Source organism: Apteryx mantelli, chromosome 10 (genome assembly GCF_036417845.1).
Source record: "Apteryx mantelli isolate bAptMan1 chromosome 10, bAptMan1.hap1, whole genome shotgun sequence".
Classification (NCBI taxonomy): domain Eukaryota; kingdom Metazoa; phylum Chordata; class Aves; order Apterygiformes; family Apterygidae; genus Apteryx; species Apteryx mantelli.
Window position 1 is genome coordinate 22,171,273 of NC_089987.1, and position 20,160 is coordinate 22,191,432.

Here is a 20,160-nt window from a genome sequence, read left to right on the forward strand (position 1 = left end):
GCTGTATGTGTTTGGATGAATAGGGGCTGCCGGCAGTGCGCGCGGTGGGCGCAGAGGCACGCGGCACAGCGCGTCCTCGCAGGCCAGCGTGGGGCCGGCGGTGCGGCGGGCAGCCGGTCGCGCTGTGCCGTGCCGTGCCATGCCGTGCCGCGGCAGGACAGGCAGCGCGACGCCAGACCAGAGGGCGAGGTGGGACCCGGGAGCAGGGGGAGCTGCTCGCCGGCTGCCTTCTCGGCCTGACTGCCGGCCTTCCCACAAAACCGTTTAAAAGCCTTCGAGGGAGCAGCATCTTTGCCGCCCCGGCTGCCGGCCCTGGCCAAAAGCGCTAGGACGGGGCTGGAAGAGGCAGCTTGGGGCCCGGTTTGTCACACGAGCCAGCAGGAAACACATCGAATATAAAGGGGGGAGGACAGCGAGGCAAAGAAAAAAATGCACTTTATTCCTGTACTCCATGTCTAGTTTGAGCAAGCATCAGGAATCTGTGCTATTAAATCAGGCTAATTAACAACCCTGCACACCATCAATCTTTTCCTCTTGATATTTTCAGACGTCTGAGGCCTTGCCCGTCTCCCTGCTCTTGGTGACTTCCCTGCAGCGACGCGGGCTCCTGGGGTCCCGTGCGGGCGCGCTCGGGGGTGCGCAGCGCCGTGCACACGGCGGCAGCACCGGGGGAGGCGGAGGGCAGCCTCGAACTCGCGGTCCCAGGACTCCCTGCCCCGCCCCGCCCCGCCCCGCCCCGCCCCGCCCCGCTCCGCCCCGCTGTCCGTGTCCGCCCTCGGAGAGCCCGCATAAAGTTGTTCCCGCGAGGGGGCGGGAGCCGGAGCGCGGCGCGAGAGGGAAGTGGGCCGGTTCGGCCAATGGGCGCACGCGGCGCGCGGGGAAGTGGGCGGCTCGGCCAATGGGCGCGCGCGGCGCGCGGGGAAGTGGGCCGGCTCGGCCAATGGGCGCGCGCGGCGCGGCGCAGGGGCGGCCGGAGCGGCGGCGGCGGCGGCGGCGGCGGCCGGAGCGGCGGGCAGGTGAGAGCGCGCGGGGCCGCGCCGGGTGCTGGGGGCGGCGGCTGCGGGGCCGGGCCGGGCCTCGCCTCGCCTCGCCTCGCCTCGCCTCGCGGTGCTGCCGGCGTCCCCGGGGGCTCCCGGCGCCCCCTCCTCGCACCGCGCGGGCTCGGCGGCGCCGCCCGCGGAGCGCCGCTCCGGGCCGCGGCGCCTGGGGCGGGGCGGGGCTGCCCCGGGCTCCGGGGCTCGCGGCGGCCCCTGCCGCGGGGGGCAGCGGGCGGCGGGGCCGGCGGCTGCTGCGGGGGCGGCGGGTGCCCGCCGCGCCGTGTCGGGGCCCCGTCCGGCGGCGTGGCCGTGGCCTGCCCGCGGGCGGGCGGCTGTCGCCGCGGGGCGGCCCCGGCCCGCCGGGGCTCCGGCTGGGGAGCACGTGCCGCTGGCGGCGGGAGGCAGGAGAGGCTCCGCTCCGCTCCGCTCCTGCGCTGCCGCTGCCCCCGCTTGCCTTGGCAGCGGGTTTTGGCGAGGTCGCGTGGCCTCCTCGTTGCCAAGCGGCGCTTTCAAATAAGCCGGGCGGGATACAGGGCGCTTCTGAACGGTGAAGGTGACCGAGTGCGGTGCCCGGGACTGCTGCGTTCTTCAGGTCGGTAATCTTGATGCGGGGTGGAGAGCTGCCTTTGAATGCCTCGCGTGGCCCCTTCAGCGTATACAGGAATGAGAGTGACCGGCCCTGTCCCCTACCCCAACTTACAAGTCTTCTGTGCCAGCAGCAGGGCTGGCTTTATGTGCAAAACAGGTGAACCAGGCAATAAGGAGTTTTTACGGAGCATCTTGGATGTGAGAGTCTCTTTCTAACCCAAAAGAACACTATTTACTAGTCTCCCCTAGGTAAGGTTTGCTCCGTGTCACGGATTTGATCTTCGCAGAGCTGTCATATAGCGTATACAGTAACTTGCTAGCTGTTTGGTTCCAACTCTAGGCAACAGCCGAACTTCTGTAGCGTGATGTTGAATTGCACCTGTGTTAAAGCTTGACCCTTGGGCACACCGAGGGTCGGTATATACTTGGCCACTGTTGTGGAGTGCTGGGTGCTGCCTGTGTGCAACGTTATCCTAAACCAGTGTGTTAACAGTGGGTAGAAGGAGTTGAACTCTTGAAGTCTAAGTGCAAGTAAGGGCTATTTCCCTCCTCCATGGTTTCAGTTGTGCTGTCATATGGGACAGCGGTTAAGTCAGGGAGAGCTAAGTCTACTGAGGGTGATAAATAAGAGCCAGTTCACATGTGCCTTATTGGAGTCCATTTCTGTTACATCTCTAAAGGGGTTTGCACTTCCTTTGGAAGACTTTTAGGAGCTTACAAATAGGAAAACTTTAAAAATGACTTGGAGGATATATGTGATTATGTGATCTAATTCCTAATGTTCCCATAGGGCTAATATCACAAGAAATTCAGAGGGGAGGGGAGGATCTGGGTTTTCGTCTAAGGAGTTTCAGAAATAAAATTAAATGTTTGGCAAATTGGCCACCCATTAAATCATACTGCAGGAGTTAGTGGCTTACTGAGTTGGGTGGTCAGCCAAGTGCCTAAAGTAAGTGCCAAGTGCTCAGAAAAGACAGTGAATGATGAGATGGCAAAACTGCCAGCTGAGTCAATTATTAAGGATAGTGGAGACTTGAGACCTCTGGGAGGAACTTCAAAGTCAGATGGCAGCTGAAAGTCAGTGTTGACAAATGCATGGTAGTATATATTGGAAGAAATCATTTAAAGTGCTTACTGTTTGCTTCCACATTAAATAATGAACAGGATAGAGAAGAGCGGCAAGCCCTTGTTTGCCCTCTCAGAGAGTGCAAGAACAAACGACTGTGAATGTCAGTGCCTTTAAAACTTTGAAAAAAACATCTTTGTGCTGTACTTATTTTACACATGTACTGTGCTGTCACAAGAGATCTTTGAGACCAGGCACTTAATAGCAATCATTTAAAAAAAACCCAAAAAACAAAACAGAAAAAAACCCACATTCACTTACATGAATACATGTGAGCCTACAGATAAGATTAAGAGCAAAACACACAGGATTGAATCTTGCAGGGGGCAGGGAGGATTAATTGGTGGGTGCTAGAAGAAACAATATGTTTAGAAGATTGTTACCTTGTGGCCTATTGAGGATTTTCCTGCATCTGCCTTTTGTTGCTAGGGGGAACAGGGTGTTGTACCAGATGGAGTACCAAGTCTAGCTTGGAGCAGTTAGGATAGGACAGAGTAAAAACATACCTAATTTCTTTGCTAGATATACATTATACATTTGTTTCACAGTGGAGGGTACGATTTGTTGAAAATTTGTAGCAGACATTCAGAAATAAGGCTGGAAGAGACCTCAAGATTTGAACTAGAAGACCAATCTCTGCTCCTGGTAAGGGGTCAGTCACTAGTCTGCGCTGTTTCTGACAGACTCTTGTCCTGCTCTTACAAAGCTCCAGTGACACAGGGGCTGTGGTCTGCATCCTTACAAGCAACTTGATTGTTTAGCTTGTATCCTGTAAATGTTCTTGTGCTTTGCTTTAAAAATTTTTTGACATGCTCTTTGGTTTCAGACTCTGCAGTTCTTGATCCATTTTCCTGTCTATAAAATGGGGGATATGATGCTAACTTCCTCCGTGAAATGTTCTGATGTCTACTTATGCAAAGTGCTGCACAAGAGCTAGGTATTATTACTGCTATTCGTACAAGACTCTTGAGGCCTGCAGAACGGGCCTTTTATTTATTCATGTTTAGCTTCTCTTCCAGCTTCAGAATAAATTGTAGGCTCTGGGGAAAAAGTTCTCAAAGTTAAAACAAAAGGAAACATTTAAGAAAAAAAAATAGTTTATACAGAAATCCTTGGTTTAACAGAATGTGCAAAGCATAAAAACAGACCAACAGACCGAAACACCAAAAATCTATGTTCATAACATCGATAGGAATGACTTGCAGTATTCGGGTTATAGTCGTCTGTTGTCCTAGAAAAGTAATGACAGCTTTTTTGGTAGAAGTTGAAGTACTTGCTGCTGATCTGGACTGGCAGAAAGTTCATGTAAGAGAGGAGAGGGGGGAGGCACTAGAGGAAGATGGGGAAAGCTCAGCTTCTTCTCATCTGCTTAGCAGACAGAAGTTGTAAGGCCCATTTTCAGATCCTGCTGAAAAAGCACATCCTTGCTCTCACCTCAGATTTTGGCTGCAGTGAGGAAGGGAGAGTTATCTGCTTTCTCTCACCGATGTGCTTTTGTGTCTTTACTTCCAAAAGATGAAGGCAGTCCCTATTTCTGGTGCTGGTACTGTGCTGGGCAAGCAGGATAGTGAAGCGCGCCTGAACCTGGTTCATGGTTGGTTGGGGCTTCTCAGGGGGTTCAGGGTGGGAGAGACAAGACTGGGCCCAGCTCGTCAGGTTGGCTCTCCCAAGTGCCTCCTCTGCGAGAGGAACGCTGGACTCCTCCATCTTTGTTTCCCATTTGAAAGAACCTCTTCGTAACCTGTGGAATTGTGTTGGTTTATCGGCTATTCTGAACGTCGTGGGTGCGGCTTTCCTTCTCTCCAATGAAATCTTCCTTCTTTTTTGTAAGAGCTCGAAAAACTTTAGTTTGTTTCTTAGTTAATTAGATGGCATAAAGGCTGTCAGTATGTGAAGTACAACAGGCGCTTACTCACACATTGGAATATTTCAGCTTTAAGTCTTTCTGAAGCTAGTACAGTAAAGTGTTCAACAGGGCCATATTTGGAGTATAATAATTACAACATTCTTCATTAGACAGCATTGTAATCCTCTTGAGGAATTTTTAGGTATTTTTCAGGTAATAAATCATCATTTAAAATCAGCCTGAATAGAATTAAGAAACCTGTCATCATTGTTTGCCATTCCTTTTTGGCTTAAATTCAGTCAATTTGTACGATATATAGCATTTCTTCATGGTTTTGAATGTTGGAGAAACATTAAACTGGTGTTTTAGTGGACATGGAATAGCAGTTTAATGCAGCAGCTTCTATTGATAAGTCATCAAAGTTGTTTTACAGAAGAGCCTTTCTAGTCCTGGCTTTTAGCCCAGGGTCGATCTGGTTTCAGAAGTTAGTTTAATTTCTTCTGTATTTTTTTTTTCCCTTAGGTGTCAGTTGTTGCTCTTTCCCCAGCCACACATGGAAATCTGGCATCGTTCTGCTCGTTACTGTGGTAGCAGTTTCCATCTTGAACAGCAGCATTAAGAGTCAGACTGCAGTCTCTTGAATGCAGTAAATTCTGTCAGTATATAGACTAAGTCGTTCGTGCTGTTGCTCAATCTAAATATTTGAATTCTGTCATTTAGAAAAAGCCATTTAGTGTTTGCTCTCTAGATCAGTGTTGAGCTGTCACTCCCAGTGCTTGGGTATAATCACAGGTTGTTTAACTTGGTCAAAAATAACTAGTTTATGCTATATTTGCCAAATTCAATCTGTTTTCCAGAGTTATTGCAGCTGTCCTACATCAGCAAATTTATGGGACAGACCTTATATGGTATTGACTCTGTGGCTAAAAAGTGCACGTTTGGGAGCTGTTTTATAGTGCACTGATTCTTCATGCTTTTGGTTTCAGTGCTCGCTGAGAAGATGGTGCCTTCTAATGCTCCCGATTTTTTTAATCTTGTTCTTAATGAAAAGAGGAAGTGGACCGGATCGAATCAGATCGAACTGAAGTCTGTGCTCTTCTTGCAGTCACTGCTCCATACATAGCTCCCCGAGGATCCAGTAGTTGCAGTCATAACTGTAGGGAAGCGTGGCTGTTCTGGTCAGCGTCTGCCAACAGAGGCTGCTTCTGGCAGTGGTGCACCTGAGTTATCGCAAGTAAGCACTGGAGCGATGTTGTACTGCATTGCAGGGCATGAAACTGCTTATTTCTACCCTGCTCCCCAGTCTCCTCCAGCTCCCTGGCATTGTAATTGCTGCAAACAAATCCGGTCTCACCTATCTCACCTGATTAACAAGTCAGTGTAAATATGATTATTGCCTCCCCCAAAAGCTCCTGGTTTTCCCAAAGCAGGTGGGGGATGCTTGTGAAATTCTCCACGTCTGGACGCAGGCTGTTCAGGTTTGTCTTGGCACCCCGGCAGAGCAGTCATGTGCGGTGCTCATGGGTTGGTTTCTCTGTCTAATTGCGTGTCTGAATGAAGCATGACACACTGCTTTTCAATCGGCGCTTACCCAGATAAGCTAAGAGTGCCCTTGCCACTGGTAGCTGTGCTTAGGAGTGGTGGTGGAGCATGAGGAATATAAAATGGTTCCATTAAATTGCTTCAGTATGGTTGAGGGGTACCAAGAAATACTTAAATTGCAGGGTATTTTTAGTTTACAGAAATGTCCTGTTTTCTTCTTGGTGTGCTCTCTTGCTTTGTTCAAATAACCAGACAGTTTCTATTGATTGCATTTTTGAATAAATGATAAAGGGCTAGAGTTAATGCCCAAGATCTGAGTTGTCTTATTTAATCCCAGGCCCTTAGGATAGGGTGAAATGGATGTATGTGAGCGAGGTTTTACCAGAGACTCCCATGTCTGTAGCACTGTGCAGTGAGACTGGCTTTCCATGATCTTCTCTTTCCAGGCCTGGAGAAGGCAGCTTTCATAAGAGCTCATTTTTTAAGAAACCAGTAACTTCTGATTAATGAAACTTAAGAAGAAGCCGGCTTTCTTTTTGACATCAAAAGACAATACCCAGGCTTTGAGAACTGTATGGCTACCAAAGAGTAGATGTTCATGCTGCTGCAATGTTTTTTTTAATCCTCTCACCACCACCTGGGGGTGGGGGGGAACGACACAGAAATTTTGGTTACTTATGGCATTAATTTCTCTGCCATGCGCCGAATGCTCCAAAATAATTTTCAAGTATGGGCATGGCGCTTGGATGCCTTTGAGAAGGGACTAAATGAAATGAATCACTATCATTATTCACGTTGTTCTGAAAGCATGCCTGAAGTGTTTTGATTGCTCCAATTTTTCTGGGTAGTGGGGCTGTTTTAAAAACAAGATAGAAGATAATTGATGAGTTCCCACAATGGTGTTTTGATGCTGAAGCTCCGTTTGTGGGACAGTTTTGTGTGTGCGTGCTACCTAGGCTGAGGTACATATAGAAAGGACACCCACAACCTAAGAAGTGGTTTTTTTTAACTAGCTGGTGTCACTTGAGTCAGTTTTGTTCATGGTATGTTTCTGTTAGATTCGTATGGGTGCCCTGTGCCTTGGGAACAGGGCTGAAGAACTTGAAAACAGTTATAACTTGTCCTTCCTCTTCTGGCAGGGCAGCCTCACGAGCTTCATCTCCTGTTCTCTGCTAGGAGAAAGTCAATTAATTATTCTTACAAGATTATGTTGTTGTTTTTATTGGTTTCATGGGAAAGTTAAGGTGATACGGTCCTCTGCCATGTGAATCCTGTTGTGTTAGAAGGGAAACAAGCCCCATTTTGGCTGCCAGCTGCAGAGCTAAATTATGTTAAACCTTAACTGTGCTTCCCCCAATCCTTTCCTTGAAAGTAGCTGTTTTGACCTTTTATTCTTGTCAGGCACTGGGATTCAGAAACCTACAGCAGCTGCAGTGGTTAGTAGTCTGAAAACTTTGTAATAACCTTTCTTTTCCATTTGATCTTGGATATGCATTGATACTTCTGTGAAGAAGAGAAAGCTTCAGACTTGTGGCTTGCTTTCCACTAACCTGAGCCAACTTTTTCCAGTCCTAGCAAGAGTAGAGGTCAGTGCTTTCAAGTTTGAATATTTTAAGTTACGCAGACTGTGAGACTTGGCTTTACAGAGGTGCCAGGTGCTTGTAGTACTTCACTGATTTGGCAGCAAATCTGATGGGTTTGGTGCCCTGGTGCCTCAGGTTGAGCTTTTGGTTCTCATTTTCCATTAACATGGACACCATGGCAACTACATGACCCCCGATGTGTCCATTTTTGTCCCTCTCTAAAAATGACAGGATCTGTTACAGCCTTTACCTTCTGCTGTGTAGTTTCTTTGAGTTATGAATTCTCTCATTTGATATATGCAAGCAGTTCTTGCCAGCACTAGTAAGGCTTCCTGTGTACATTGAGGGGAGCCATACATCTTTTTCATTGGAATAGTATGTACGTATTTCTTTTGAACTTTGGAGTTAGTGACAAAACCCAAAAATGGATTTAAACATTTTCCTAGATGGTTAGTTATGTCTATGTATATATATATATGCTCATCTCTTTGCTGTTAATTTAGCCTCATGTTCAAGCTACATGTGTTTCAGCCTTTATATAAATATATATGTAGCCTCCATATATATGTATAATATATATTAAAAAAGTATTTAAACACAAGTAGTTTATGAATTAACACCAAATCCTTCACATGGATTTCTCGGCTTTCTGTTCATTCCCCTTTGTATCAGGGCAATATATGAACTGTCACATGGCATCTCTGTCTCCCTTCTAACATGACCATAGGTCTGCCTTGAGAACTTAGTCCTGCAAGGCAAATCTCTCTCTGCAACCACTTGAAAGTGTTTGCTTGATGTGTAGTGCTTGTGGAGGATGGGGGAGGAGAATAGGATCCTGTTCTAGATGAGCAGCTATTGCTGGTCTCTTTGTTAGCCTGTAGGTACAGAAACTGCTTATTTATAGCTGACAAGAATTTTCTCAAGGTTTTCTTTTTCTCTCAAGGTTTCTGTGCATCTTGTGTAAAACCTGCAACAGAAATGGACACTGAGGGCTTTGGAGAGCTTCTCCAGCAGGCAGAACAGCTTGCAGCTGAGACAGAAGGTATCTCTGAGCTCCCTCATGTAGAACGCAACCTCCAGGAGATTCAGCAGGCTGGGGAGCGCCTGCGTTCCCGCACTCTGACCCGCACATCCCAGGAGACTGCAGATGTTAAGGCGTAAGTACTAGTGAAGCTGAGCGCCTGCACTGGAAACTGTGAACACAGGGGTAGAAGTTGTTTGCAGATTTGGGTTTTAATGTCTGGGGACGTTAGAAACGAAACCTCCGTGCTGGGAGGAAATGCGCAGGAGAAAGAGAATGACTGCAGAGCTGTTTTTCCCCTACCTTTCTGTTACCTCCCCCCTCCCCCCCCCCCCAAAAAAAAACAAAAAAAACAAAAAACCCCCCAAACACCAAAAACATAACTGACAGGTTCATCTGAGGAGCTACTGTTCCTGATCTCAGGTAATAAAGCCAAAAAGTACAGTACCTTGTTCTGGACACTGCTGAAGACATTTAGCAACATGCTGTCAAATTTTTCTGTCTGGAAGGACTTGGCAGGTGTGTAGTACTGCAGTGGAACAGCAGAAAGAGTTCAGCAGGGCTGAGGCTGTTAGATGTACACATACAGCCGTTCAAGTTTGCTTTTTATGCAGTTCCTGTAACATAGCTGGAAATATCGTCTGTACATGGCTAGCTGCTGACCTAAATATAGGCAATGAATTTGGGTTCAGAGTTCTTAACAGCAGCCTTGTCTGTTCAGTACTGATTTCATAGCTGTACCATTTCTTCCTTATAGGTCTGTTCTTCTTGGGTCCAGAGGGCTTGACATATCCCATATCTCTCAGCGACTAGAGAGTCTTAGTGCAGCCACTACATTTGAGCCTCTTGAACCCGTGAAGGATACTGACATCCAGGTAGGGGTGATCTGGACATATGAATTAATTACACTGTCTTAGTAGCTACCATTCCTGTGTTGTGGTTTAAGCTCTGTTAAGGCCATTGTGGAAGTAATCTTGCTCTGTGCTTAATTCCCTGGCTAGAGGAAACACAGAGGAAGGATGTTTCATTCAACGATGACAGACATTTGAGTTAGTCGTTAGAGGCAACAGTAAGGTACAAGGTCCTCAGAAGTATTTAAGTTCCTAACTCATGCTGGCGTCATGAGGAACTAGGTACTTACCATTTATATGGAGCTCTCTGTCTGCTTTGCAAGACTAAATTTCGCTGGGATGCCTCTTCCCATAGTTTTGAGGCCTCTTTTATGTCTGGTTGGAAGAACACGTAATGAACTACATGGGAATTTTGAGTTGTTGGAGTAGGGAGCATTTAAATCAATGTGCATGATGCAGAATAAAGGAGGTGGGTAGAGCTGCTTTCACTCTGTATCGCAGATGTCATAACCTTGTCGTGTTGGTAGACTTACTTGCCATGTTTGCTGTATTATGCCAGTGTGACTTAATTTCATAAATTTTCCTGCAGATCTCTTCTTGAACATCCCGTCTTAGACGTTAACATGACCCATCTATTTTCACTTTACAAAAGTTGCCTATCTTTGTAGACTATCTCTCGGCATACTGCTCTTTTCTATCAAGAAGAAATCTGCTGTATTCGTTGCTCAGTTAAGAGCTAGCTATGGGATTGATGTTGTGGGTTGCTTTGAAGAAGACAGTCTTAATTATTGGTTAATCAGTTTGAGGCTTCTGTTCTCTCTCCTTACTGATAGATGGCTAAATTAGGATGCTCAAAAGGGTTTTAAGTTCTTATTTTTCACAGCCTAAGTATGCCCTAAACTACTTACCTTCAGAAGGAAATTCCCTTGAGGGGGAGGGAGGAGTGGGAAGAGTTATCTCCTTTTGCCTACTATATGTTTCATCTGAGCAACTTGTGCTGCCCATTTTGAGTAGACAGGCCCTTAGTCTAGTCTTCTAGTGTTAGGAGTCCTGTTCTTCTGTCTTCAGGTAGATTGATTCAACTCTCTATACCCTACGGACTACAGCCATTCCAGGAGTGCGAGTGTGCACTCTGGGTCTCGTGGCAGGGAGATGTTGCCTTGCTGTACAAGCAAGATACTCTTGATGATACTACTTGAAGATACTCTTCAGTATCTTCAGTCCCGTTTTCTTCAGAAAGCAGGGGGTGAGTGTGTGTGTGTATATAGGAGAACTGAATAACTTGGAGGATTTCACGTGTTTGTTGAAGATGGGATTTCTTGTTGTGACTTTGCTCCTCTTCACCTTCTGGCAATTCCTAGTGTTGTTTTGGTTGCCTTGTCTCACCATTCCCAGATGACTTTACACACTTTTTCAGCAAAAATTAATATACTCTGTAGACTTTCTGTTGTGTGATTGTAGGGTGAGAGCTTTAAAACTGCTGGCATTATTTGCTTTGTCTTTTCTCATTTTAATCCTTTGTTCCAGTTTCTGATATTGTTGTATCTCTTATTAGTGATGTTAAACTTAGTACATATCTTCCTTGACCCCATTCTGTCTAAATTTTTTTCAGGAAGTCTTCTTTTCTTTTTTAGGTTTACTACTGCTATTAATTCTTCTTTGATTTCTGGTGCTTTTTCTTTGTCCTTTAGGAGAAATTTTATAGTAGATGCTCAAGCCCAGAAGTGGTGGAGCTTTTGACTCTTTGGTTTGAGTTGTGTAGACATATGGGCAAAAAGCAGTGCTTCTTGATAGGACTGTGTAATATTCATATCTTTCTTGATTTTTCTGGTTACTTGACCAAAATGTGAGGCTTCCTTTCTATTTGTACCAGATCTTGAGGCCTGATCATTGTATGGGCATTTGATACTATTGATCAAATTTTTCTTCTCATCATCTTCATTAGAATATTGACATCAGTCAGAAATATAATGTTTTTCAGTAAAATGCATTTATTTCTTTAAAAGCGAAACCTTAAGTTTGGAATTGTGACAGTTTGTATTATGGATTAAGCTTGCTATAATCTATTAAAATGATTTAAATGAAAACAAGCATTTTTGTCTTGGTGAAGCCTTCTCGAATTTTAATGAGTTAAATGCTGCTTTAAAAAAAAGGTGTAGGGGATCAAAGTAATTTTACCTTTGAGATCAGCATAAGCTTTATAAATGTCAGTGTTACATGTTGTATGAAATTACCATGAGTATTTATTTCATCCTTTTCAATGTAAAGAATGCTATTTACATTTTTCTAAATGTCAGGCAATTCATTTTCTGTGTCACTTCAATTCATTTTTGTTTCAGTTTAGGTAGCAGATGCAGAGACAGTTTTCTTGATGTTACCTTGTTCAACTCATGTTAAGAAACTGGCATTAAAATACATTTTTACTGCTTTCATCTTATAATTTCTGAATTAAAAAATAAAGACAGGTGTTGAGCTTTCTTAATTATAAAAGCTAGAAGGATATGGGACCAGATCTTTCAAAGTATTTTGCCACCTGAAACTGATAATCCCTCAAGAGATTTTTCAGCCATGCTTAAACATTTTGGGTACCTGAATCCCATTGATTTCAACTCCAGGTGGTTTGTGTGGGAGCTGGGTACCTAACTGCACTGGCACTCTTGAAAATTCCTTTAGAGTTGGCCCACTTGCATCCGCGGGTGCCAAAATGCCTCTGTTTTTAGCTGTCACTTTCAATCTGTCTGTTCACTACTAAAGTTAGTTATTTCTTTTGGGGATAAGACAGTTTGAAATGCAAACATTTTGAAATACAAGCTGGATACTTTTTTCTTTATAGAAAGCAGTTAAATTGATTAAACATTTTAAAATGGTCTAATTTAATTTTTATTTTCCATCCTAGTGGAGTTTGACACAGAGCACGTGTGTATGTGTGTAAATGTAATCTAGTAAACTTCTCATTCATCGTTTTCTAACTTAAAAATGATTCAGGTTGTGTGTGTGTGTATAATATATATAGTGCTTGTTAAATGAGTTAAATAGTGTGACTGTAGATACAGTTGCATCCTGCTTAAAAAAGTGAGTTTCAGGATTAGCGTAGCATTAATTGCAAATTAACCTGTTTAAATGGCCTTATCAGCCAATGAGAGCCAGCCCTTCCTTTAGGAAAACAGCTAAAAAGTACAAATGAGAAACAGGATTAAAATCAATAATTTAAATCAAAGTTCCCTGTTTGCTGTTTTGAATCATGATTTAACATTGGTGATTTAATCAGTGATCACTTTGATTTAAATCAAACTACTCATGTCTGAGGCCTAATATACGTGTGCTTTGAATCTTAATTTTTTTTTGCAAGATGTGCAGCAAGTGTTCACAGTAAATTAGCTAAAACTGATCTGCAGTGGGAAGCATGACACTCCATTTTAGGTGATTTTCCAGGCTTACGAGTAACATGCAGGAGTTCTAAATGTTTTGTCCCTGTTTAGCTGGTGGTTAACAGGTGCCAGTATTTTTGTGCTGTTTTGCAGAACATCATCCTCTGCTTTGTCTGAGGACATTTGCAGTCAAATCTCAAGCTGTCTGGCTGATGTCGGCAACGGTCTGTTGTCTGAAAATCCTTGCTTTAGAATATGGACGACTCTGCATTCATCTATAGGTTTTGATACACAAGCGGCAACAACAGGATCTTGTCCTTTAAAAGGAATTTTTATTAAGGTTTTGGCGGTGGCTGCGTAAGAGCACCTTTGTGTTATACAATACTGATTGTCCTTCAGTTAGATCTGTTAACTGAGTAGGTCTGAATTTATGTAATGCTTTAGAGGAAAAATGCACTACAAAAGCTTCCTATGTTATTTTTTCTCATGCCTTTTCTGATGATGATTATGTTGGGACTTGTTTTCTTTTGCCCTAGTGAATTGGTTTCCTAAAGCTCCTTTAGTTTCATGGTTTATTTTGGTCAGATTTAGCTATCCCTTCACGCTGTGTCCTGGAGGGCAATGTGCAGAGTGATATAAGGAAGGAATCTGGCTCATCATTTTGCAGGGTTCTACTGTTCCTCTGCTATTACTCAATATTTACACAATCATAGTAGTTACTCTTAACACTGGTAGGCTTTAATTTTGTGGATGGAGAAGAGCTATTCTGTTCTGCATCAGGCCTGCAGCCAGCGCTTTCTGATGTTACCGTTACTCTCTCTTTTTTTTTTTAACCAACAAAAACTTTTTCCCAAATAATTAATTGGACTTGGGTCACAATTTATTGTCAGTCTTGTAGACTCAGCAGTCCTTTCCCAGTCCTGTTTTACTTTGTTTTTTTCTGATGCTCAACTTTTGTATTCAGAAGCCTCTATGGTTTGCAACACATCTGTTTAGCCTTAAATCCTGTCTGAACTTTGTTCATATTACTTGTAGTAGCACTTTCGTTGTTCCTGCAGGTGTGGTGTTCCTCAAGCTTCAGTCCGTCCGGTTAGTGTTATCAGCTCGTAAATATTTTAGGGCGTTATTTTATTAAGAAGCTGAAGCACTTTTCAGGCAAGCACCTGAATCTGCATGTCTGCATGCTCTTCCTCCTGGAGAAGCTGCGGTGGGACACTGCACTGGTACAGCCTGTGCATGGCCATGTTGCAGGAGTAGGTGGTGTCTCCAGAGGGCACTTGCACGAGCGGTGCAAAGCTGATGCTTAGGCTTTGCTGACTGTTGCGCTTCTATGAGGATCACAAATACAGTTAAATGTTCATTGTATAAATTCTAGGTTTCTGCTGAATTTTAAAAGCTATCAAAGCTTGTCGAACATGGAAATGCTCCTTGGACTTCCTGCCGTGTGTTCCCGCATTACTCCTTTGCATCCATGACTATTGCCAAAAAAGAAGAAATCAGCTGTGATTTCCCTGACAGTTTGCTTGAGCTTCTCCAGCTCTGTTGCCTAAATTATTTACTTATTGTCTTCATCCCTTCTTATGTTGCAGTCTATTCTAGCAGCCTGTATGTGGGCAGCATAGAGAGATTTGCTAGGATCTAATCTCTCAAACAAGGGCAGTCGGCACTGCAGAGGGAGAATTCCGAGAAATGTCCTCTATCTTGTAGATAGAGTAAAACGCAACAAGAAAAGTCAAAGAAGGGAGCATCCTAGGGCATGAGGCCCCAGGACACCCGTGTGAGACGTTCAGACGGTGTAAGAGAATCCAGGAATTCACCTTAGTAGAAGCCTCACCTTGTGTTAACAAGTGAGAGGGACTTTCTGTACAGAAGCTCTTTTAAACTATACTCCATAGTGCTGACTAAAAAGTGCACCAGATTGCAGCTCAATTAATTATCTGAATTATTTATCAGTTGTAGATTGCTTGTACATAAAAGGGGTGAGTCCAGGAACTATCTCCCATTAGAGCAGTAGACTGGGAAGATTATGAAGATGATTTTAGGCTTACCACTAAATTACAGGAATTTGTATTTTTCCCTTCTCATTTCAGAGTTTGCGTTCTTAAATTGTACGCAGCACAACAAGCATTTCTTAGAACAAATCCAGTTCACAGCAATTTCAATGTAAAGAATGAGGTTTTTAAATTGTCAATGAGCCCTATTTTGGCAAAATCTTATCAAAGTTGAATATGGTGTATGATGCTGTATTTAGCACATAAATGCATATTTTTCCATTTTTCATGTCTTCATAGCTTTTAAAAATGTTGATCATGCAGAACAATCTCTGCAAAGTTGGGAGGGGTGTGTGTGTGTAAACATACACTGAGGTTGTGTTCAGAAATAGGATTTTCTCACTATTCCAAAGAGGCAAACTGTGACATCCTCTTATAACGAGCACTTGTTGTAGCAGACCTCTCTCAGGTCACAATAATGGCAGCAAAAGGATATTACAAATATCGGAAAAGGTTGCGCAATTGCGATATGTAAGCTAGGACCTGGATGTTGCCCTCATGCTGTTTTGTGTGTGGGTTTTATAGAGAGGGTCAGTGCTGCTGCGGTAAACCTGTTTGGAGTACCTGCTAGGAGCTGGCTGCAGGATCAAGGATCAGCCTAATTGATACCCATTAAGAGATTCTGATTCTAGTATGCATCAAGCTCTGTGTGCTTTGTTTTAACTTGTAGTGATAGTTTGATACTAGATCTAGCCCTTGTGTGCTTGTTTTAAAACGTCTCAAGGTCAAAGTGATAATTTCAAGCAATGGTGGTGGTCAAACTTTTAAGTCTTGGTCCAACTCTGCAGATCTTTTCAAGACTCCTAGAAATGGATGCAAGCTCTCCTTCCCTGCGTTGTTTTATCTACTTAGAAAATCTGAGGTCAAGTCCTGCTTCCAATACACTGAATGAGAATTTTATTTGCCTTCAGTGGGATTAAAATTTCCTCATTTCTATGACAATTTCATCTTGCACTTCTGGTCTAGGCAAAGCTGAAATTAAAGGTTGCAGACTGGAGTTTATTTTGTTTTCCATTTCTGGGCATGGATGTTCAGAGTATTGACTGAATAGCTCTTTAAAGATCCAGATACAGAAATAAGAGCTTTTATCTAAATGAGGGCAGAAGGTTAGACTCAAATCTGTCTAAGTGGCAACTGAGGCAGACTGAAATGAAATATCTGGGATATTTGCAGGTTTTTCAGAATACCATAAGCAGGCTTTGTATCAAAGGCAGCTTTGACTTTCATTTCAATGTTACAGTTTTTAGGTGGAATTGCCTCCCGAGACGCCTGTCCCCGCGCTGTATGTTTTCTGTGTGTTTGTGCAACTCACAATTTAAAAATGTTTCTCCTGACTTTAGGTACTGAAAGGGTGCATCATTCAACCAGTGTGAGCTTTTATTGTTATTTTGTATTATTATTTGTGATATTCTTTGTGGTATATACTGGAATAATAACAAAGCCTGTGGTAATGTACTAGAGTGTAACTAAAATCAGAGTTTATAAATGGAAATGCTGACACAACCTTAAAGGGGCAACCTCAAGTGCTGTTCACCATCCATTGTTTGCATTAGCTTAGCCTGAAAATGCATTTTTCCTTTTGCAGATTTTGTCCTTTCCCATTTGCCAAACATTGATTTCTCCCCCCCCAAGTCCTTCAATTCTAATGGAGCTTGAAATTAAGGTGGCTTTATTTTTCTGTCGCTTCCTTGTTCACCCTAATCGATGATGCCAGCACAGCTGTGGGGACCTTTTAACCGTTGCAGAGCCAGCACAGTGAAGGCAAATGGGTAACCTTCTACTTGGTTTTCTTAGGGTTGGTTTGTTAGCTGTTTTCTTTGCATTGCTGCAGTCCTAAGAAGAAATTATTTGCAGTCGTAGTTGTGGAATTTTACAAAAGCTGTAGAAATCTTGTGCTCTAAAAATACCTCTCACTATGAAGGTTCTCAGAAGTGATTTCTTTTTTTTTTTCTTTTTTTTTTTCCCCCTCCCATTAGAATTGCAGGCTACAATCGAGTGCTGCTCTCTCCTTTGCTTAGGTTGTCTCTTGGCTTTGTTCAGGATTTGACCCCTAATGTATATATTCATGCATGTAAATCAAGAAGAATATAGATATCCTGGCAACTAAACGTAGCCAGAGGCAGCTTTAACACAATTAAATAAAAAGTGGAGATGTGGAATGAACCTGGTTTTTTTGGCATGCAGCAAGTGGAGTACCTGGTTAAGGGGTGTGAGCCTTAGAAATATAAATCACCTAAAAGAAGGGAGAAGGATGAGCCCATCGGAGATAAGATGAGGAAGTTCTTGTAATGTGTAGCGAGTTTATGCAAACCTCTGCAGGATGTGAGGCTTCCGCCGCGCGGCGTTGGCGAGGCAGCAGGGGTTACTAGCCCCTCTGCCCCCTTCCTCACCATCGCTCTCGCGGCTCCTCTCTGCACGAACAGGTTGGCCCCGATCCGCTGAGGGCCCGTGTGGATCCAGGGTGGCACTGGGAAATACTAGCGCGTGCGTAGGCTGCAGTGTGAGTGAAGAGCGGGGCTTTTAACAGTGCAGGGTTTTCTATTTCAAAGCTGGCATGTAAAATAAATAAAAAAAATACAATAAATCATAATTATCATAATAGGCAGCTCTTCTGGCATTGGTAGGTGAGTCAGTATCATTGTATAAAAGAATAACATCGGGAATGTGTTGGGCTGGGTTTTTTTGCTTGGTCATTTGCTGCCTCACCCCCTTAAAGTTTACGCGTAAGCAGCAGTTTCCTCTATTTGTCATCAGTGATTTAATTGCATGAATCGGTAGTCCAGTTTTAAATTACCCTGGCCTTATTACCTCAAAAAAAGACCGTGGTATACTTAATGTAGAATATTCTATAATGTTTCATCAGTAGTTCACATTACACTCATCTCTGAAATGTGTGATATCAAATTATTTTTAATTTTCTTGTTTGCATGGTCATAAGCTAACTTGAGTAATTGTCTAGTGATCTTCCAGTTCATCATGGTTCTGGATTGTGGGTTCCTAAATGTCAGGGGTTAGAAACGGGGAGAAGAGGGACATGGTCTGCCTCCCCTTCTTTCTTTATCAGGAGAGTGAGAGCCTGGAAGGGATGTCTCAAAACCTTATGCTAATGCAAGGTCATGAGATGGAAAAATCAAGAACTGTTGTTCTAGTGGATATGTTTATTGATCTATCTGAATTCTGCACTGTCTGGGACATTTTGTATTGCCTGTCTGCTTGATCCAGATCTGTTCTTCGCATCTCAAATAGGTATGACTGTAGGCTGCTTAAACAACTTGGAAACATCTGTACTGCATAAACATCTTAAAACTAAGACCAGATTTTGAGTCAGAACACTTGGCTTTACCCCCATCCACCACCACCACTTTTTTTTTCCTCCTTACGCTGAACTTGCTGCACTGCTTTGCTCTTCCCTATGAAAATTGCTTCCATGTCATGCTTCCACGGAGGGAGAAAGATCCCTTTTGGTACAAAATGCAGTTTGGGGATCACATCTCCTACCTTTGAGATGCAGCCTCTCCTGTAGTAAGGTGAAGACCTCTCTACTCCTCACTAGCTCTGCAGGACGTTTTAAAATGCCACAGGTAGCTGGAACTCGAGAGCAAACCTAGGCCGGTGAAGTGTGAGTATTGGAGTTAATTTTGCCGAGACCCTACATGGAGAAATGTTACTATTGCAAAAAGTACTGTGGGATCATTAATGATTTTCAGGATCCCTGTTGCATCTTATCAGGAGGGCAACACAGTACCTCTTAAAGTCATGCCATCTCAATATTTAGTGTTCACCGAGGTCTTGTATTGACTATGGACTTAGATAGCTTGTGCTCGGCGTGTGCAAATGAACTATTGGAATTAGTGTTTACATGGTGCTGCAGAAATTCAGTAGAGCTGTTTAATCTCTGTGATTATGCAACTTGAATACTGGCGAGAAGAAACAATGCTGAGATACAAATTCTTGCAACCTGGCAATTTGCCGCCTCCATGTATCATGTGATAGAGCAATTACTTGGGCTAAAGAGATGGCTTTATTTATTTATTTGAGGCTCAAATGTAGCTTTTGCAGAGCACCACTCCATTTTGCTTTGTAAAATATTGATATTCCCATCAATTCTGAAACCATTACAGAGAAAGCTTTACGGGAGAAGATTTGGGGATTTCCAGTACCTTGATTATAGCTCTGAAATAACAGATCTGCAGGGCTGTGCTGGAATTTGACAGTGGAACTGATTATGAACAGAAGTGAACCCAATTCCTCTCCATTGCATTTAAGGGAAAAAAAAAGGGGGGGGGAATTAACATGTGAGTAAATTAGGTTTCTAAAATATTAACAGCATGTTGGATAGTAGCAACACAAAGATCAGTTTGGAGTGGGGTTTTTTTGTGTGTTTTTTCTTTCTCTTTCTGAGGCAGTCAGTCCTGTTCTTTCCTGAATGCTCCCTGGTTTGGCATTCCTGTACCTCTGTGGAAAACAGAGACCGAGACTTTGGGCTTGTTCATAGCCATGCGTAGGTTTTGGCATGGGGACTTCTCAAGGGTGGCAGAAGCTTTCAGCCCCAGTATTGCACTTGGGACAGCTGAAATGCAGTAGTGGGTTAATGGATTTAAGCTATAGTTTCAGAGGTTTGGGACTGAAAACTGAACATTTACCTACTTAAGTCAGGTACAGTTCTTCAGCTCTTCCGAAAAGGACACTTGAAGAAAGTTTCCAAACCACTATGGAAAAGAAAAGAATTCTGACCACCTGCAAACTTCTCTGAAGTGGGACCCAGTGCCTTGGAGCTGACCTGTAAGAGGACCGGTGGGTTTGGTCACCTTTCTCCTGAACTGTGTGGCTTTTTAGTTAGTATCTTTGTTTCCTCAGCATTGTCTTAAGCTTCTTTCTCGCTAATGCCTCATGGTGCTACAAGCTGTACAAAACAAATCAGTCTTTCACGGGGAAAGCCTGTAATGTAGCAGGCCAGACCACCTCGCTGAACTCCTGTGGTCACAAACAGTATTAAAACTCTGGACACTGTTTCCAACAAGTCTGTTCATCAGATCTGCTAGAAAAAAACAGGGGCTGCAGCAGCTTCCCCCCTGCTTTAGCCTCCCTAATTTACTCGGCCTCTCAGAAGCATTACTCCACTGATGAAGTCCACTGCGCTTTATCAC

General features: G+C 43.7%; 1 protein-coding gene across 1 annotated transcript in view; it reads left to right on the forward strand.

Annotated features, from left to right (window-relative positions):
- Nucleotides 1–995: 995 nt before the first annotated feature.
- Nucleotides 996–20,160, forward strand: part of NUP93 (nucleoporin 93) — an 88,365-nt gene continuing 69,200 nt past the window's right edge. The window contains exons 1-3 of the mRNA XM_067302675.1: nucleotides 996–1,016; nucleotides 8,666–8,879; nucleotides 9,501–9,618. Coding sequence (XP_067158776.1) covers nucleotides 8,701–8,879; nucleotides 9,501–9,618 — 297 coding nt within the window. The 5' untranslated portion in view covers nucleotides 996–1,016; nucleotides 8,666–8,700. The remainder of the gene's footprint in view (nucleotides 1,017–8,665; nucleotides 8,880–9,500; nucleotides 9,619–20,160) is intronic.